Raw genomic sequence first — 22,146 nt, 5'->3', positions numbered from 1 at the left:
GCAGAAAATTAGAACTATCCCACCAAAACTGAAAGTACAAAGAAATATTGATGGCTACATATGAAGACAGATTTCTTAATGCGTACCTAAACTTTCAGATGACCTTTTAGAATAAGCTGTCATATGTGTGTACGTGAGGAATAACACTATTTCTGGCCATTATATGTACCCTGCATTTCTTAGCAGTTATCCCTTCTGCAGGCTCTATCTCTAATTCTCCGTTTTCTCTGAGCTAGTGGGTAGAGCTGCTATCATGTCTTCTAGATACAGCACACACAGAAAAGAGGAGAATCCTGCTCTCCTATCTCTATCTATTACATATATAGAAGCAGCAGCCGAATGGAGAAGATTATATAGCAGTAATGAGCAGTGTAGCTGTGAATCCCCCATTGGAGTGAGATATAACACTTACCGGAAGCTGCTGCATCGAGTGTGTGTGCGTATGTATGTATGTATGCATGTATGTATGTATGTGTGTGTGTGTGTGTCCCTCTCTCTCTCTGCCTCTCCCTTACACTGCTTCTGCTATTCTCCTCCTTCCTCTCCATCTATGGTCAGCTGTAGCCTGATCCTTCAGTAAGCTGATAGTCCGTCTATGCTTGAGGAGACGGATTTAGCAGTAAATTCAGAGTGAGTTAACAGTTAAGAGTAGGGAGGAGCATAATAAGTGGAAAAAAGGAATTTTGGTCTAAAAAGATAAACTACAAAGTTTCTTATATTCGCTTGTACTATTGATTTATGCACATTTTATGAAAAGTTAGTGACCATTTAAGGCTAGGTTGCACATTACAGGTTCCAAAGATATCTATCTGTAAGTCTATTGTACTAATGACTTAATATTGAGATGGTGAAATATTTTTATATTGTTGACACTATGGGGCTAGAAGTAGGTCTACATTATAATTTTTAGTTGCCTGCAAAGTACGTCACGTCCATCTGTGTTTAGACCAGTATAGACCGTTGATTACATAAAGTTAAAATGTTACTTTAATTAGTTTGGGTTAGTGACTATACAAATTGTTAGTTTTGCAAGTTTTTATATTTTTGCTATACAGCTAGTTATAATGTAACATATAGTCCAGGAATAGGCCTGCTGTGTTGAGAGTGTACATTTAGTACAAAAACAAATTGGATCCTTAAAGTCTGGAAGGTAGTACAGGATGCCAACACGAGAAACTTGTTGTGCCAACAGTCTCATTTAACCTAAGGAGCACTATCTAACCTATTTTATGTCCATTTATATACACTCATGTATATGTAGTATATATATATATATATATATATATATATATATACATATATATATATATATATATTGCATGTGGTATATATTCCATTAAGGTTTTATCTACATTTGTATCCCTAATTGTGACACTAATACAAACAACAAATATAATTTTGGTAACAGCAGCTGAACAGAGTCAGGTACTTATGACAGTGCCAACCCTACCTGTAGTAAAAAGTTAATCCTGGCAAGTAGAAAAAAACAAATAGTCCTTAAGCATATGTTCCCATGGATCAGATACGCTAGGGAAAAGCCTGACCCAGAACCTGTAGGGATAGGGTTTTAATTTGGTGAGAATATTCAGCCAGCTTGGCCACCGCGTAAAATGTCTAAAACTCTAAAAAAGCCTAAACTCTCCTGGCTGTGATTGGCTACAGGCGTCACATGTAATAAAATGTCATCACAGGAGGCTGACTGTTCAGAGCAGCCAGAAGAACAGGCACGTATTGTAATAGGAGCGCCAGGAAAGAAGTATTTTTTTTTAAATAAAAAAACCTGCTTAAACACTGCTAATTCTGTGCAGCAACAAATGTGCAGCATATCCGCAACATAAATTGAGATGCTGCGGATTTATAATTGAACCAGAAAAAAGAACAAGTCACGACCAGGTAATTGAAAAAATACAAACAATCTTTATTAAAGTCAATTAGACACACAGAAAAAAACAACATATAACAGTTATACATAATAAAATACCATAGACCCTCGAACAGAAACGAAATCCGAACATGAAAGCAGAGTAGCCCCCCAGTTGTACAAATGGTCCAATACCTCCTATAAATGGCTAAAGTGCATATATATATATATATATATATATATATATATATAACTGAGCAGGTGCTAGGCGTGGTACGCCCTGCACAGATGGACACATAAGTGCAATATAAAAAAGTATATATAAAGTGCAGTCCTAAGTATACATAACATGCAAGGCAATATAGTATATCTACACCTACATAGCAGGAGATGAGAATAGGAGACCAGGACCGGGAGAGGGGACCTCTGCTTAACCCGACGCGCGTTTCGCTGGTGCCCCTGACGAATCTGTGCCACTCTGCTTTCATGTTCGGATTCCGTTTCTGTTCGAGGGTCTATGGTATTTTATTATGTATAACTGTTATATGTTGTTTTTTTCTGTGTGTCTAATTGACTTTAATAAAGATTGTTTGTATTTTTTCAATTACCTGGTCGTGACTTGTTCTTTTTTCTGGTTTTGTTAAAATTAGTCACTAGGACCACTAGTACCAATTGGGGTACTGTTCGGTTTGTTAAAGTGTGGATTTATAATTGACACTGCAGGTCAATTTCTGCATGTATTCCGTGCAGAATTTTTATGCGGCATGTGGATGAGATTTGATAAAATCTCTTCCACTTTGCTGCTCCTGTAAACGCTGCGGAATTTCTGCACGGAAAATCTGATTGGAAATTCAGCATCATACCCAGCCTGTGGGTACATACGATAAGACAAAGATTTATGCAATCAATGTCAATCAAATTCAGTGCTAGCTTAGCATTACTTGTTAACAACATTATATATATATATATATATATATGACATGGAAACCGCGTTGGAAAAGGCACCAAAAAACGGCCGCAAATGCCTCCCATTGATTTCAATGGGAGGTGGAGGCGTTTTTTTCCCGCGAGCAGAAAAACTGTCTCGCGGGAAAAAGAAGTGACATGCCCTATCTTCGGCTGTTTACGTCTCTGACCACCCATTGACATAAATGGAAATCAGAGAAAACGTATTTTGCTGCATTTTTTACCCACGGCGCTCAATGGCCGCGGGCAAAAACGCAGCGAAAAACGCTGCAAAAATTGGCGTGCAGGCAGAGCAAAATCTGCCTCAAAATTCCAAACAGAATTTTGAGGCAGATTTTCTGCCTGCAAAAAAAACTCTGTGTGAACGCAGTCTTACTAAACAAAGACTGGCCCAAGATCGGCAGGGGATCTGAAAGATAAGTAAATCAATTTTGCTATTTTAACACATACAGCGGTTATTTCAGTTTTATTTTACAGGACTGAAAAAAACTTAAATTCTACTGTTCTGTTTTTCAGTTCTCTGAATGCAGCCAGCAATGTAAATAATGGATGGTTCCATTTTGGTTGTCATGGTTACATACAGTGACATGTATAATGTAGTATGGACTTCTTAGACATTCCTATAGTGACGTTAGTGCATCACATGATTACACTGCAGTAACAGGCATAGTTTGCAGATGCTTCAGATGTCTGAATGGCTTCTTATTTTTTGTTAACCTACAAAACAAGTGCCCAATATAAGTCCACCCATTGTGCATATAAACAAAATATAGGACCTACAAAATCCACAAAGGCATAAATAACTAAATTTGTTTTATTTGTTAAAGCTTATCTTTATTGAATGCACATAACAATTGAGGTCATCATGACCATAAAAGCAACTTAAAATCACATAAGACCAAAAAAAGTCAGGTTCTTGGGCAAAACCAACAATACCACATTACAAACTCAAGCTCCACATTCAAGCTAATACATAGTCTAGCATAGGCTACAATAATAAATATCGAATATCCAAGTGGGTCAAAGTACAATATACATAAGCCAAAAAATATCTAAAGTTCTCCTAAACATGGCCTTAAACCTCAACGCGCGTTTCGCCATCAAGCTTCTTCTGGGGGAGTAATTTTTTTGATCCTGCTTGGTACTCACAGATTTAGAAAAGTGCAATTTCTCCTCTAGTATATACAGATATTCTAATATACAAATATAGTAGCTTACATGTATGACTTACAACAGAGGAGTAACCTGAAACTCCTGGGCCCCAGTGTGAATCTGTAACAGGGCTCCTCAATGTCAATGTCTCAATGTCACATTCCATTTATGCGACTGCTGAACTGTTGGGCCCCCTCAGACACAAGGACACATGGTCTGACTGCAACCTCTGCAGGCCCTATAGTTACACCCCTGAATTACAATTCTGTTAAAAAATATATATGTCCCTGGGAAAAACTATGGCAACCAAAAGAAACATCCAGAAAACTGGAAAGCTGTGCACGATAGGAATTAAATTTATGTTACAAAGTTAATTTTTTTACTTTATGATTAAAGTACAACCCGATTAGTTGTACATGTATGGCTCCATTTCTAAATTGATCAAGATAAAGAAAGCAATATGTTTCACTCACAACATCATAAGAAGTTGGACCACTCCATGTATGCGAGCTTTGTAAAGTATCTAACAACAATATAGCATGGCGCTGAAGGTAGTATTTTTTCCAAGCTTATTACATAAGTGACAAATAAAAACATACAATGAGGTTACCACTGCTTCACCAGAAGTTCAATTTAGGTATATTTTATTGTTCCCATCCACTTGAATAATAACATGCACGTCAAGCTGTGTGCTAGGCCAGGCCAGTGATTGAGGTTCTGCTACAGCAAATAATTAACATTCCATTCGTTTTTAATTAGTTATCAGTGAAAATATAATTCCATTTTATTTTTATAATAAATGACAAAATACACTTTGGGTGCAAAGATAGCAGCTAGATAACTTTCTGGGGAAAAATGCACTTTTGTCTTACAATATAGATTTTTCTTTACCTTCACTGACAGCTATAAATAATTTCCTAGTAATTAATAGAATGTAATTCAGCCCTCAGGAATTTTTACACTAAGGCAACTTTTGTTTTTCATCAATAAATAAAACTGTTTTGCTTCAATACATTTTATAGAAGTTACAAGGGAGGAATAAGCAACCATTGAGTGGATGAACAAACAAGCTGAACAACCAGTGAGCGGGTGCAATATTCAATCAATGTTGAAACCACTGAGCAAAAAACATTTTATATTATATGTGTAAGGGTATGTTCACACGCTTATCAAAAAAGATCTAAAAATACGGAGCTGTTTTCAAGAGAAAACAGCTGCTGATTTTCAGAAGTTTTTTAATTAACTAGCATTTTTCACGGTCGTTTTTGGAGCTGTTTTTCTATAGAGTCAATAAAAAACGGCTCCAAAAATGGCTCAAGCTTTTTTGTTGGCATTTTTTAACACGGGCGTTTTTCAAGACAGCCGTGTACAAAAACGCCCCGCCGGAACAGAACAACGTTTTACCCATTGAAATCAATGGGCAGATGTTTGGAGGCGTTCTGCTTCCGATTTTTCGTCCGTTTTCGGGCTCCTTTATTGAACATACAGTATAGATTGTTTATAATTACAAGAGATCAGTACCATAAGGGCCAGACGTAGCGAAATTGCTCTGGAATTCCGCTGCGGACACTCCGCAGCGGAAATCCGCAGCGGACCCGTTTCTCCATTGCCTTCCACAGCTTTGTGGTTGGGTTCGTTTGCACGTTGCGGACAATTCCACTGTGGAGCATAGGCTGCGGTGCGGAATTTGGTGTCCGCAGCATACAATGGTTGTTGCGGACGTGTGGCGGATTGTTTGCGGACTCATTGCGGAATTTCTCCATTGACTTCAATGGAGATTCTAAGTTCCGCAATCAAGTCCGCAGATGTAATGTAGATGTTATGTGTGCCTCGGAGCGTATTGGTTTTTTAACATGACATTTCTTCATTCTGGCTGGACCTATGTATTTCTAGGTCTACAGCCAGACTGAGGAAGTCAATGGCGCTCCCGTAATTACGGGTGACTACGTGTGTGCACCCATAATTACGAGTGACTACGTGTGTGCATCCATAATTACGGGTGACTACGTGTGTGCACCCGTAATTACGGGAGCGTTGCTAGGCGACGTAAGTAAATAGTCACTGTCCAGGGTGCTGAAAGAGTTAAGCGATCGGCAGTAACTGTTTCAGCATACTTACCGAGAACTCCCTGCTTCTTCCTCCAGTCCGGTTTCCCAGGATGACGTTTCAGTCTAAGTGACGGCTGCAGCCAATCACAGGCTGCAGCGGTCACATGGACTGCCGCGTTATCCAGGGAGGTCGGGCTGGATGCCGAAAGAGGGACGCGTCACCAAGACAACGGCCGGTAAGTATGACATTCGTTTACTTTCACTAGGGAAAGTGCTGTCTCTTCTCTCTATCCTGCACTGATAGAGAGAAGGGAAGTACTTTCACCTCAATACGCAGCGGCTAGTCTGCATCAATTTATTGCCCATTTTGGGCAGATCCACAACAGAATCTGGAACGCAGATTCTGTGCGGCATTGATGCGGACAGTTGCGGAAGAATTCCGCCACGTCTGGGCATGCCCTAAGCAGTACCAGAGGTTCCTGGTTGCTACTCATCTCAATCAAATGCAACATCTTGAAAGAGTTTATGTAAATAAAGTGTAATCATTGTACATTGAAATCTTATCAAATTTTCTATTGTATTTTGTGTTTGATTTAACAATATCTAATTGGTATACCTTTTTTAAAGCCTAGTTGACTTCCCTATTTCAATACAAAGGTATCCTGTAAAAAAAAAAAAAACACCCATTAGGTGGGCATTTTTTTTTCTTCCAATAACAGTTAGGGTATGTCCACACGATAACTGCATTTACGTCTGAAATTACTCGCGTTTTGCGGGGCGTTCATTACGGACGTAATTTGGAGCTGTTCTTCATTGGATTCAATGAAAAACGGCTCCAATTACGTCCCAAGGAGTGTCCTGCACTTCTTTGACGAGGCTGTTATTTTCCGCGCCGTCTTTTGACAGCGACGCGTAAAATTACAGGTCGTCGGCACAGTACATCGGCAAACCCATTGAAATTAATGTGCAGATGTTTGCCGACGTATTGGAGCCGTGTTTTCAGGCGTAATTCGGGGCGTAAAACGCCTCCATTACGCCGGAAAATAGGTTGTGTGAACCCAGCCTTAATGGGCGACATTTGTAACTGCAATCCTCTCTTAGCTTAACCCTTTCCCGCCGCAGCCCTTTTTCAGATTTTCATTTTTACGAGTTGTAGTTTTTTGTTGCACCATTTATTTTGCCATATAATGTACTAGGAAACGGGAAAAAAACAAAAAAACAAACAGCGATTCCTCGATGGTTTTTTGCGCGCCGTTTTTACGGACTTCACTGTGCAATTAAAACAACATGTTAACTTTATTCTGTGGGTCAGTACGATTACGGCGATACCAAATGTATAAAGTTTTTTTCTATATTTTACTACTTTTACAAGTAAAAACCTAAGTGTAAAAAAGAAAACTTATTTTGTGTCGCCAAATTCCGAGAGCTATAACTTTTTTATTTTTCCATCGTTTAAGTGGTATGAGGGCTTATTTTTTGCGGGATAAGCTGTAGTTTTTAATAATACCATTTTGGTGTACATGCGACGGTTTGATCACTTTTTATTTCCTTTTTTGTGGGAGATTAGGTGACCAAAAAATAGAGATTCTGGCATTTACAATAGGTTTTTTTACGGCGTTCACCATGCAGATTAAATAATGATATATTGTAATAGTTCAGACTTTTACGGATGCGGCGATACCAATTATGTTTATTTATTTATTTTTTTACGATGCTCTAGGGGGAAAATGGGAAAAGGTTTTTTTTTTTAACTTCTGATATTTATTTTTTTTACACAAGAAAAAACTTTAACTAATTTTTACTATTTTTTTTATTAGTCCCCCTAGGGGACTTCAACCAGCGATCGTCAGATCGCTTGCACATTATACTGCAATACTAATGTATTGCAGTATATCGTAATTCTGACAGGCATCTATTAAGGGCACAAAGATGGAGGACCTGGGGGACTTCATTAGGCCCCCAGGCAGCCATAGCAACAATCGCTTCCCCACGATTGCGTTGTGGGGGGCGCGATGAGCTGTTAGAGGGGGTCGTCCCCTCTTTCTAGCGATTTAAATGCTGCGGTCGCTATTGACCGCAGCATTTAACGAGTTAAACGAGCGGGATCGAGCGCGATGCCGCTCGTTACTCTGAAGTGTCGGCATCGTGAGCACTTGCGATGCTCTAGCCGGGAACTTCGGCACTTAAAATATCTTGACATTACTGTCCATATATGGACAGTGACGTCAAGGGCTTCCCAGCCGGTGTCCCCAGCCAGAACGCTTGTGTTGCTCTAGCCAGGCTCTTTGGCATTGATAAGCTCTTGACATCAAAGTCCATACATAGAAAGTGACATCAAGGGTTTCCCCCGGGCACATCGCTTCAGGTAGTTGCATAACCTTTTAATATACAGTGATTAAGAATCATTTATAAAAAAAACTACAAATGTCTTAAGCCTTTGAAGTTGAGTGTGATGAGTGGCACCCAGGAACCCTGGTGTTGCTGATATTCTGGAAATCAGTACGCTTAGAAATGGAAAATTCAACTTCTCTGATTTACATTACAGCAACTATGCCCTGTAAAAAGTCAGTTCATGTACAGTCATCTTTAGATTATCCAACTAAATATTTGCACTCATCTTTTACAAGTTTACTAGGGCATTAGATAATCTGACTGGCTCACATAATATTTTCACTCTTAATAGATATCTTATCATATATTTACATATTTTGTGTTATACTACACACTGTTCAGCCATAGCAGTAAAACCACCTGCCTAATATTGTGCAGCTCCAACCAATTCGAGGCACAGACTCTACAAGACCTCTGAAGGTGCTCAGTGATATATGTCACCAAGATTTAAGCATCAGGTGCTTTAAATGGGTTTACTGAGCTTATGTAAGTACCTATGTGTCTGATCACCAGATGATGCCACTTTAGCCCAGAAGCAGTTATTTTCATTTTCCTCATGTTGCCCAGCTCTGTTTTCCTTTTGCCTACTTGCTGTGGGAGGGATTACCATGTAAAAGACTACAGTTCATATGATTTCACTCCCCTCTCACAGACATTGCCAATATTTACAGCTGCTCTATTACAAGGTATAAGGCAGTTCTGTAATTACTCCTTGTTGCTGCCGAGTATGTGAAACACATCTGTACAGAGAGAGGGTGAAAGAGTAGAAAAGGGAGCAGTGGAGATAAGAGGCATGTGATGTGTAACATCTCATACTACAGGGAGGGGTGAAAATTGAGATTGAGATAAAGACATGTTAAGTGGACAGAATGTCACACAATCCTGTGACTGCATGTGAGACGGGCTTATAGAGGCATTTCAGCTACAGACAGTACATTAGTAAGTGACTAATCTTACTGCAGTTAAACCATTTGCACACAGTTTTTAAAGACCGTAAAACCCCTTTAAGTCCTGTTTGTTGAAAGGTGGCGCCTCCATGGATTGGACTTCTTTTTCCAGCACATTCCAGAGATGCTTGATCAGATTTAGATCTGGAGAATTTGTGGACTAAATCAACACCTTGACATGATGCGCAACCCTGCTGAAAGAGGCCACTGTCATTAGGAAATACCTTTGCCATAAAGGGGTGTACTTGGTATGCAACAATGTTTAGGTAGGTGGTACCTTTCAAGGTAACATCCACATGAATGCCAGGATCCAAAATTTACCAGCAGAACAATGCCCAGAGCTTTGCACTGCCTCCAGCTTGCCTTCTTCCCATAATCCATGCTGGTGCTAGCTCTTCCCCAGGTAAACTACGCACACGCACCCGGCCGTCCACATGATGTAAAGGAAAATCTTCCATTGCACCAGTTCTGATGCTCTAAATGTTGGTGCTTACAACAGTGGACAGCAATCAGTATGGGCACTATCACTGGTCTGCGGATATGCAGCCCCAAATGCAGCAGGCTGTGATGCATTGTGTGTTCAGACACGTTTCTATTACAGCCAGCATTAACTTTTTTTCTGCAATTTGTGCTACTGTAGCTCTTTTGTAGGATAAGACTAGATAGGATAGTCTTTGCTACCCTCACGCGTCAATGAGCTTTGGGGCGCCAATGACCCTGTCATCTATTGTCCTTCCTTGGACCACATTTGGTAGGTACTAACCACTGCATACTGGGAACAGCCCACAAGACCTGAAGTTTTGAAACTGCTCCGACTTGGTGATCACTTGCACGTTTCATCTGCTTCCAACACAGCAACTTCAAGACCTGACTGTTTACTTGCTGCCTAATGTATCCCACGCCTTGACAGGCACCAATGTAATGAGATAATCAATGTTATTCACTTCACCTGTAACTGGTTTTAATGTTATAGCTGAACGGTGTATACAGAAAATATATCAAATAAAGGGGTATAATACCAGGGTGTTTACTAATTAGCTATATTTTTATGTGGTATTAGGAAACCTGGCAGAGTAACCGGTAAATCTTAATTAATTAATTAATTAATGCTGATCAATACCTGTTAGCATTGCTTTAATTTTGTGATCATATGAAAGGAGTTTTTATAAATGTGTTTTTTGACGAAAGTTTGATAACATACTCAGAAAGACAAACATTTCTATCATATGCACTTTACATAATCATTTATTCAATTTAAAGACAACTACAACCTAAAATAATCACTTTCATTGTCATTAGGTATGTAGGTGTTAATTAAATCTACATCTTTTAAGCTAATTGATTTTAAAATATATGGATGCTAAAAAATATAATAAAGTTACATAACAAATATTTGTCCTTAAATTGCAAATACAATGGTTTAAAGGGCAAGTAATGTTAAGTGTTTGACATGATTAATAGTAAAGTATGGTAAAGGTATCTTCATGCTCTTAGTAATGCTTGGCTATGTCATTGTTAGCGTTGCCAATTTGTAAGAAATGGTGTACATACCATAGAACTAGCCCTTTTGGCGGCGGTGGCATCCATGGATGGTTTAAACCTGTGCAAGACTCCCCCTTTCCATATGTATGGTAATAATAATACAATACATGGTAGAGCATAGTTTGTCTGAGGATATGATAGAGAAAAGATAGCCACCAGTCTAATATAAGTGTGTGAATTACGACTGAACCACACAGGTGTACACCACCTATATTGAAGTCATATCTGGATGGGAAAGGGGATAGAAAGGAAAGAGTGTGGTCTCCCTATGTGTGACTAGTTGAAATAAAATGTTACTTTTAATAGTTAATTTAAAATAACATAAATTAATATTTATATTTAAAAAAATCCCAGTAGTACAGCTGGGCATGTGTTAGTGACCCCCACTCTCACACCCCCAGACTGGACAAATGAGCCAGCAATACTAATTGACACTATGTTACTCTGTCAAAAGAAGGCATGCATCGCAATTAATATTGTGTTGTAGAAAGTACCAGCAGTGTTGTGAGTTCAACTGCAATATGCACTCAAATAGCGGACGTGGATGTCTCCAGCAGCGCCCCACGGTGCCAGGAAAAGCTACAGACCACCAACATCCGGTACTGAGTGCTGTCAGTTTGGCAACCTATATCATTAGCAGCCGTATCATCTGATTGACCATGGGGTAGAAAACGTATAGATTATATAAGCGGTCTGCCCGCTAGCTGCTATGCCAGACGCGGTTATGCGGGTATACTACCTTTCTCGGTTCCCGCTGCCTCCCGGGCCACTTCCTGATTACATGGTCCTAAATTATGAAGCTAAGCTACGATGTTTTCGTAACTCCTAAAGAAGTGAATGGCAGTTACGGAAACAGCGTAGCTCAGCGAGCTACGCTGGTTTCCTGATTACATGGTCGGAATTTACGAAGTGGCCCGGGAGGCAGCAGGAACCAGGAAAGGTAGAATGGGCTTTAGGGGGCCCTGTTCTAGAGATAGGTGCGGGACCCGCATCTATCTGATATTTATAGCATATCCTGTGGATATGCCATAAATGTCCCTGATTTGCAAACCCCTCTAAACAAGTTGATAGAGGGCACGAAACTTATCCTCTGCTGCTGTAAATATCCTGATGATTTTACTGATCACATCAAAGCATAAAAATAACTAAAAGGACTCAGACTCTGGTCAAATGCACACTAAAATTAGGACGCATATTTTATTATCTCTATTCCACAGCTATCTTATCACCCAAGTGCCATTGATTTTTTTTTTTTAATCTCTCTTGGTTTAATTAACACTTCTAATTAGTGAAATACTAGAACCATGTAGCAGAAACTCAAATGTGATAAACAGTAAGCAGAAAGAGTTATGGCATTGCCATTGAAGAGAAGACATGCGTTGTTCCTTACTTAAAGCCCCATCCAGTCCCCCCAAGGACAATAGCTGCTACCAGGATGGCACCAGCGATGGACCCTATTATAAGGTTGGTGGCACTAGGACCTGTGGTAAAGGATTATGGGAAGAAAAACATAAGAACCAACCACAAAAGGGAAACGCAGGCAAAAATCTTGTATTGTTACCTAAGAAATACATACAGATTAATCTCTATGAATCTCTGGTTTTACCTCATCTAGTAAATGTGGATTTTTAATACATTTGCTACACTTGCCTCATTCCATTAAGCGTTTAACTGCTAATAATTTTTCAGCAAATTGTTTTGTAATAAAAAGAATAAGGGATTTTTTATGCAATAAGGTTTAGAGTTTTTTTAGAAATAGAATATTTAAAGGGCAATACAATTTTGTTTTCGGCATTTCCTTTTTATTGCTTTTGTCACCTTCTACATATTCCATAGTACTTAAAACGATATATGGGTTACATGATGTTACTGTGTACTGTTCCTTTTTTTAATCAAGGTGGTAAAGAACACATTGTTAGCAGAATAAAACACTAAAAGTTATGAGTCTTTAATTTGAAGCCATTTAATTGCCCTCTCTATGTCAACTATGTTACCTTTATTTATACTTTAATCATTTTAACAAGAGTCTTCAAGTTCATTGGACTATTCCGAACATCAAAGCAATTTATTTGACATTTATATGAACCATCAAACAATGTTAGGCAGTGAGCAAGCTTAAAAGGAATGGTGGTGAATGAGAGATCCGTCAAGGCAATTTTCTTGAATTAGCACAGAGGACACTTGAAAACTGAAGGGTACTTGAAATAATTATCTCAGTCACACCTTGGCATTTCCATAAACTAGTCACTTTGTATTTACTTCTACAACCGGCATCTTGGAGATGCAGCGCATTGTCAGATTTCTTATATAGACAAATATAATGCAGAACAATTTAGCAAAGTGGAATTCCAGACCGAATTGAATACATTTAACACTTTCCTTCCATCTTCTATATTGTTATTCAGTTGAACTTTATTATTTAGTCAGTGATTCCAGTGAATAGAGATATTTCACATACATAGGCATCATGAAATGGTCTATCTGGTCTACATACTCCTGTTTCCTCTCTGGAATCTATTTTACACTGGAACATATCAATCATGCATTTATTTTTTTTAAACCCCAAGATCGTGCTTTGTTACCCAAGTGTCAAAAGCGTAAATGTGCACCACAAAAAGAGCACAAGGACGCAGTCTATCACAAGCCCTCTTCAGAAGGATAAAGGCCTTCAACCTATCACACAGCCCTCTGAGCCAGAAGGCCCTTCAAGGGTCTAAGACAAGTGGCCACCCCCATGAAACCTTAAGCCTAACTTACACTACTGGATACATAACCTGTTTGTGCCCTAAGCTTTAAATTACCCTGGAGCCAAACCCTTTTACTTAGGGGAGGTTTAAAGTGGTTCACAGAGAGGGTCAAAAATAATGCAAATCATTACAAATATAGACCTCATAAGTGTACACATAGACCTAATATGTCTCATGAAAAATCCAAGCCTTATGGACTTAATTCTAGAGTGCTATGAAGTAGATTAAATAAATGTACAATAGTGTAGCTATGGGAGAAACATGGTCCTCCTGACCAACAAATATTTTATTTTAACATCTTGGAGAAGGGGGTTAGTGTATATAAGTAAATATATAAGATATTTTTTCAATGGAATCAATGGCGAGATAAGTGGTAATAAAAAAATCGTTATTGCTGAACGGTTTATAAAATGGTGGGTGGAACAGGAAAAGAAAATACATTTAGGAATAAAAAAAAATGATGCTGAAAATCCACTTAATGATAATGACGGGTTTAATTCTAAATACGTTTTGGAGGTATACATATATAGGGATTTGCCTTACATGCAATTTCCTTAAATACTCTCATAACTTCCAGTTCAGCCATTAGCCGTTAGAACAGCCAGTAAGGCCCTGTTCATGCCGTGTTTTTGGATCCTGTTGAAAGGTACCTTTTTTTTTTTAGATTAGAAAATAAAGGTAGAACCGGAAGTACTTTTAAAACAGGATGCAAAAGGATGCCAATCTTTTTGCATCCTGTTGCCATTGACCTCTAGGGTAAAATTAACAGGATCCGTGCGGTTCACGTTCTTCAACAGGACTGAAAAAAGGAACTTGCATCATTTTTTTGTCTTGCTGCATCCTGTTTTATAGATACATTTTACCAAAAAATAATGCAGTATCTTACAACATGATGCAAAATCGTGGTGTGAACCTAGCCTAAACCACATATGAAGAAATCGAGTAAATGAATGGGGAAATTGCAGTGGTTGCCCTTGGAGCTTCTAAGAAATCTATATTTCTACAGTCTGTAGCTGATGGGAGGATTCACTGTCACCGCCTCATTCTTCCCTACAGTCATTCCTGCTTGTAACAAGGTTTAGTAGGCTGGTATTATAATGCAATTCCCTAACATATTAATATGTGCCTCCAGAGCAGGGGTATACTTAAATGTAAGTGTACATATTATAACATCTCTTTATGCACTTTGTACGGCAAGAGGAAACCTGAAAATGCAAGTGCAATAAGAAGAAAGTGTCTATGTTAATTACGGTACAGTTAACAATCAGAAATCCCTAAGTATTTCAACAAAAACGGTTACATAATTTCCTAATAATAGTAAACACATTTTCATCCCTGCACACTGTACTATACACTATATTTATACCAGTGTAGCCATTGGAATGCATTGATGTGTGGGAAACAGTAGAATGTAATACGTCTATAAAAAGACAAACATGCAAATAGTGATAGGCGCTCATACAGAAGCAAGATTTCCGTGTCCACTAGAAAAACCTTAGAGCACTTACCTGTAGTAAACACATTTGGTACATACCATTATAACATCTGCTAACAATAATAGTTCAATGTTTGGGAAGCACAATAATAAAATATTACTCAAATCTGTAGTACATTCTATGAAATATATATTTAATACTGATATGTTTATTGCTGCAGCCCATTGAGATCATCTATATCTTTTATTATAAGGTCCGAACCAATACATTTATCTTTATAATAGCTATTAAATGGCATTACTTCCTTGCAGTACTTGCCTAAGACAGTCAATCTTCATTTCCCCATACTAGAGACTCAACCATTGCAAAATAACACAAAAAAATTATCACTACATCTACAACAGATTACAAAAATCCAACTACACAAAGATGTATTACACAGCACCTATAAAGATTACATAAAATGAAAAACTTTACCTTCAACAATAACTGCAAAGTGAACTAACATATATACAAAATACACTAAATCATGGCCACAAGACTGATATAAAACAGGATAAAACACTGGTATTGTAAGCAGTTAAGTACAATAAACCAACCGTGTTTTTGTATTCTATAAATCTGGATAAGGCTTTCACCAAAACTAGATTTAATTGTAATTATTATTGGCAAAGACTCTAATTTGGTCATTTTTTTATTTGACTGGCATTTAGAACTGTTGATGCCCGCATAAACATGCGCATACATCTCATCCAAACATGAACATTATTTCCATAGGGAGGGCAAGATAAGCAGCTACCAAACACCTCTAGTGCGGCTTATCTCCATGTAACCACGAGACATGCACAGTGAAATTCAGATCTTGAATGACATACCACCAAATATGTAACCTTTATGGGCAGCTTAAGTGCAGGTAGCTTTTTGTCTAATTTCATTAATGTTGTGTATTAGGAACTAAAGCTCTGTTCACATTACGTTTTTTGACCTACATTTAGCGTATACACTGGGAAAAGCTTGTGACGGTGGCATAATTTGACCATAGGCTATTGTGGCATCCGTTTAATGTATATATAATGGACTTCTCATGATGTATATGTTAAATTGATGCCATAATAGCCTATGGGTGATGGATGCCACTCATCTATTACCTATATGCTATTATGGCATCCATTTAATGTAGACGTCATGAAAATGTCACGACATATACATTAAACATATGGCTGTGTAAGGGAGCTAAGTGTTGCAAACTGCATTGATACATAAGCGGCTAAATTGTTCTGTTTTAAGAAAAATTTATCTTGCAAGAGGCTAAAGAAATGCAAAGAATGAGATAAAGGTAAAAAAGAATCCAGAATCAAAGGGGTTGTCCGAAAGTTTAGAAGTGTTCCATGTAAATATATTATGCTACTTTAAGACACTTACAGTACACAAAATGTGTATTAACCAGCTCACTGGTGCCAGCTCTGTCCATATGACATGAGTATTACGCATTGCGTGCTAATATAAATTTATATGCAAATTATGTTAGTAAGTGTCTTAAAGGGGTTGTCCAGTTTCAGGAAATTAATGTTATTTTTTGTATAATTAAAAGTTATACTATTTTCCAATACACATTCCGTATTAATTCCTCACGATTTTCAAGATCTCTGCTTGTAGTTATTTAGTAGAAACATTCATTGTTTGCTATTCTATCCAGAGGCATCCAGTATAAAAAGGTATCCACTTAACGTATACGTCATACGCTTTTCAATCGCTTTTCATGACGTATATGATGCCACAATAGCCTATGGGTGATGGATGTCTGTGAAGGATGTTTAAAGGGTTTTTCCAGCTAGAAAAATTGGTGGCCTATCCGCAGGATAGGCCATGAATAGATGATGGGTCAGGGTCCGACTCCCGGGACCCCCGCCGATCAGCTGTTTTGAAGGGGTCGCTGCGCTCGTCTGAGTGCTTTTCCCCTTCATTTCTTCTTGCTCACTGTGAATTGTCGACACGGAAGTAGCGGCGATTCGCAGGTAAGTCAGCCTTTTATGCCATTGAAGCTGCTGACCGGCAGGGGTCCCAGGAGTCGGACCCCGACCCATCAAATACTGATGGCCTATTCTGAGGATAGGCCATCAATTTTAACTGGCTTGAAAACCACTTTAATATGTGCGGCATAAGAAATGAAGTGGCCGTGACACTTTACCTTAATTCTGCTGTATGTCTGGGATCCCAGGGGTTGGACCCCCACCAATCATACACTAATGGCCTATACTAAAGATAAACCATCAAATGAAAGTATTGGACTGCCCCCTTAAAGGAGTAGTCCAGAATTATAAAATTGGGTCTGCTTTCCTTACAGTAACAGCCCTACTCTGTTCATCGGTTGTATCTGGTATTACAGTCCAGTCCTATTCACTTGAATGGGAATGAGCTGTAATACAAGACAAAGCCAATGGACAGAGTGTCGCTGTTTTAATATAAAAAATGTAGAATTGCATAGTATTTTCAAGATTACATAGTAGTGAATTGTATTGTCTGCATGGACTGGGCCGGGGCAAAATAAAAAGTTTTATGGGAGTGAACTAAATTATCATGGAATTTAAGGCAATGTCGAATTGCCAGAGATGTGTAGACTACTTTATTGTAAGAAAAAAGTACCATGGCTAATAGGTAATTTACCATGTAACCGCACAGTATTTTAAGTGTCTACCATGGCTTGTACTTGTTGGTAAAACTACTGTATGTTTTACGAACACCAGGATCCTGTAAAATATAACACGGAGAGCTTTAATAGTAGCTTTACATAAAGAAACATTCATACTACTTTAATGGAAATTGTTGAAAAATTTCATTATTTCTACCATAGACAATTTTAGACAACAAAAATAGACACATCCAGGGAACAAGGATGTAAATTGATATTATGCCCCACATTGTCCCAGACAGGAGAGGGTCAACACTGCATGAGCAAACCACATGACATGGACACGGTCAAATCACATGACTGGTACGGTCATCACCACATGACACAAAGCCAATGGGACAAGTACACATAAGGCTCAGACACACGGTTTACTTTTACCTCACACACTAGGCACCAGACATGAAACTTGGAAAAAATGCTTACTCTATTCCCCACCCTGTTCCTCCAAATATCACCCCCAGAGCCAGAATGGTCCCTGCCACTGCACCTATAAGTCTGTTAGTGGCCATGCTCACTGTTTGAAAGGGAAAAGGTAGATTATTTTCAAGAAATTAGTCACTCGTTCATGAATATAAAAATAACTCTGAATCCTGCATTTATGAACACAGAATGCTACCTGAGGATGTATTAGTACATTAGTGCAGCTTAACCAGTTACTTGTATATATTAAAATATCTACAATCATTCAGGCCTTGGTCACATAGTGCAGTTTTTGCATAATATTTTTGATAAAACTAGAAATCCTTAACAAAAGAAAAAGTATAAAAGTAAAAACTCTTCAAAAACGGCATCAAATCTGCACTTTGCGGACAAGGCCTAGATGTGAACCAAATATGAAATGGGAGTTTTAAAAATTGTTTGCCATTCCGAAAAATAAAAATAAATGCTATTTTGTAAAGAAAACATTAAGACAAAATAAATGATCTGTGACTAAAACATTTGGTTGCACTTACAGTAAAAATGTGAGACCTGCATTGAGCAGCAAACATAATGTAAAAACCAAAGCCGGGTGTGGAGTAATTTAATTTCCGCATTTGGAGCTATTTTCATATATAAATATTAGGAAATTGCATAAACAAAAATTCCATCAAATAAAATGATCAGAATTGCTTTCTATAGCTAAAGGAGAGATCTTTTAATAACCAATGGGGATAAAATGTTCCTGTGAGCAGACACAGCCCGTAGTTTGTAGTCGATTAAAAGATTGCAGACATCTGTATACAGTAGTCTGAATTCTGCTGACAGGTCTGCAGGACAAACACAGGAAATCTGGAATTCTCCACAACTCTGAAGGTTAATGCTGGATCACTTCTCTAGCTACTAGAAACCATTGCATTGCATTTGATGACTCCTTTAAAAATAATAATTTAAGCTCTGGCAATTATCACAAATAGTGGATAGTTGTTTAAAGCAACCGTCCATTATATTTCAGAATTCATACAGTATCATTTGTTAGATACACGATGAGCTGTATCAAAGCGGTCTCAGAGAAAAAGTCGCCATGTTCAGTAACCAACTAATAATAGCAGAATTCAATGATTCCTTCTATCGTAATAAGAACTAGTAATACATTTCCAGAATAAAATACGCCAATTGGTGTTGTCCTAACACTAAGAGATCGTAGGCAATTAGGCTAAAACGAACCAAGTTACTAAACTAAAATTAGTGCAGCAAAAATGTCGAATTTTATTTGTACAATTGTAAGGTTACACACAGAATACTGAGTGAGTATCAGCACACAAAAACACTAAGGCCCGGTTCACACGTAGCGTAAATACTGCAGATTTTCCGTAACGTATTTCATCACACACGCTGCGTAGAAAATCATCATAAATTGACCTGCGGTGCGTTTTTTTAATCCGCAGCAAGTCAATTTATGCTTCGGAATTGTTGCTTTTCTGTTGCGGATTTTCCACATTGAATTGAATGGGGATGTAAATCCTGCAACAAATAGCAGATGTTGCGTTTTCTGCAGCGGAAAATCTGCAATTTCCTCACAATAATCGCAACTCATAAAAAAAAAGATTATACTTACCCAGACCTCTATGCTTCTGCGTCCAGCCCGGCCTCCAGGGATGATGTTTAATCCCATGTGACTGCTGCAGCAGTCACATGGGATGAAACGTCATCCCAGGAGGCCGGGCTTCAGGACGTCACAGGGACGCATCGCCATGGCTACGGGTAAGTATGAGCTTTTTTTTTTCATAAATGCTATTTTCCGCAGCGGCCATACCGGTCGAAAAACTGCACCACAATTTGTTGCGGTTTTTCGGTCGGAATTCCTTGCGGCGTACAGGGTGGATACACTGTGTTCTTTTCTATCTACCCTGTGTGAACATACCCTAACAATAACACTGGCATGGGTTAAGGCTAAAGCGAGGGTAGCTCTAGGTGGTCTAGGAAGTTGCTTAGGAAACAGCTAGATTTAGTGACTTCTTTTGTTTGTTCAACTTCAATTTCATGTTGAAAAGTTTGTGTCAACGCACAACTCCACACGTAACTTGGGAAATCAACAATGACAGACATAAAACGCAATATCCAATACTCCCAGAGGTGAAGCTCCTGTGTCCTGATGCACAATTTATATCAGAACGCTCAACTATTACTGCAATTTACAAGTCTGATATCCTCGTATGTGGCAAAGCGGCATTTGGAACTCCTCAGGCATCAGGGACCAGATGTGACTGCAACCTTAGCCCTACGCATATTTCACTGCTGGTCCCCATGTCATATTGACTAGGATCTATGAAGTAAAGGATGAAGTTATGGGCAATTTTTTGGGGAGAGTCCTCACACAGGAAAGCTGTTTTAGCTTTTCCTGTTTTCCTGTGCCATGGAGATAAACTGGTAGTCCCCTGTAACAGATCATCAGTTCTCCAGAGACCAAATGTTACAATATTAACCAGTCAAGACTATTTATTGTAAGGGAAAATCACCAGTGACCACAATTTTCCTCCATTATACAGGTAGGACATTGAAAGCAACTCCATACAGTTCTTCCAAACAACTCATATCTCAACTTTTTGGGCCTAGTAATTAGGACACATGGGCATACTTGCATTTTCAAGCTTCAGGTGGAAGTTGTCTTTAATGGGAACCTGCTATGCTGAAAATGCTGTCTGATCTGCAGGCAGGATGATATAGAGCATGAGGAGCTGAACAGATTGATATGTAGTCTTGAGGGAGAAGATTCAGTTTAGCTGCGATTAACCCCTTACCACCGCAGACATTTTTAGTTTTTTTCTCCCAGCCTTCCAAAAGCCATAATGTTTTTATTTTTCTGTCAAAAAAATCTGTTTGATGCTTGTTGTAGTTTTTTAACAGCACCACGAAGGCCCCATGTACACGAACATATTTTTGCAGCCGCAATTCACCCGCAAATTTGTGGGTAAATTGCAGCCCCATTCATTTCAATTGGCTCATGCACCCAACTGTGGTTTCCACGGTCCGTGTATTGCCCAGGAGCCTGGACCGCAAACAGACCGGACATGTCTTATTACGGCAGCATCTTGCGGTCCAGGCTCGTTGAAATTAATGCACACGGCAATGTACACGGCCCGTGGCACTCCGCGGCCGTCCGAGACGCAAGTCACGGCCCGTGCACACCAATACGGTCATGTGCATGAGGCCTTATTGTACCTTACAATGTACTGAAATTCTTTGTGGGGTAGAATAGAAAAAAAACAGTTTCCTCCATTCATTTTTGGGTTTCATTTTTATGGCTTTCACTGTGCGGTAAACTTTCTCCTGCAGGTCAATTGTTTTGTGTCGCCATATTCTAAGAGTGCTAACTTTTTTATTTTTTCATTCATGGAGCAATGTCAGGGCTTATTTTTGCTGGGCAAGTTGTAGTTTTTCTTGATATTATTTTGGGGCTACAAAGGACTTTCTGATGACTTTTTATTCCAAATCTGCCTTTTTTCTTCACGGCGTTCACCAATAAGTATCGGTAAATTAAAATAATCTGGACTTTTAGGGACGCGGCGATACCAGACGCAGGGCTTAAGAGGAGGACAAAGTAGGCAGACCTGGGGGTCTACATTAGACCCCCCATCTCGGCTTAGATGTCACGTTGACTATTGACCGCAGCATTTTAGCGTTCAAATGACTGGGATCTGAGTTATCTCCGATCCAGGCAGTTAGAGACGGGTGTCAGCTGTAATACAAAGCTGACACCCTTGGCCTACTGAGCAGTCTTCAGCCTGTGAGCCTGCCTCATACAAAACCCCCCCCCCCCCAACAAACTATGATGTAAATGCGCATCAAGTGTTGGTATGGGGTTAATCTAAATCTCTGCTCATTCTGATTTTAGGAATCCAGTGGGGAGTCCTATTCAGTGGTTGACAGATATCGCTATATGCACACTT

The 22,146-nt window shown here is 38.9% G+C and overlaps 1 protein-coding gene across 8 annotated transcripts in view; it reads right to left on the bottom strand.

The window, feature by feature from the left end:
- The window catches only part of ADAM23 (ADAM metallopeptidase domain 23), a 199,787-nt gene that overhangs the window by 9,958 nt on the left and 167,683 nt on the right, over window positions 1–22,146 (bottom strand). For 4 of the 8 annotated variants that reach the window (XM_075829863.1, XM_075829865.1, XM_075829861.1 and 1 more), the window contains exon 25: window positions 12,298–12,388. The exons of 1 other annotated variant lie outside the window; for it this stretch is intronic. In XM_075829863.1, the coding sequence (XP_075685978.1) occupies window positions 12,298–12,388 (91 nt within the window). Of the gene's footprint in view, window positions 1–12,297; window positions 12,389–18,202; window positions 18,294–22,146 lie in introns of those variants that run through there. 3 more of the 8 variants (XM_075829866.1, XM_075829862.1, XM_075829867.1) reach the window with 2 other exon arrangements.

Source organism: Rhinoderma darwinii, chromosome 6 (assembly GCF_050947455.1).
Source record: "Rhinoderma darwinii isolate aRhiDar2 chromosome 6, aRhiDar2.hap1, whole genome shotgun sequence".
In the NCBI taxonomy this organism is placed as follows: domain Eukaryota; kingdom Metazoa; phylum Chordata; class Amphibia; order Anura; family Rhinodermatidae; genus Rhinoderma; species Rhinoderma darwinii.
The sequence above is the reverse complement of the archived record's forward strand: the minus strand, read 5'-3'. Positions and strand labels throughout refer to the sequence as shown.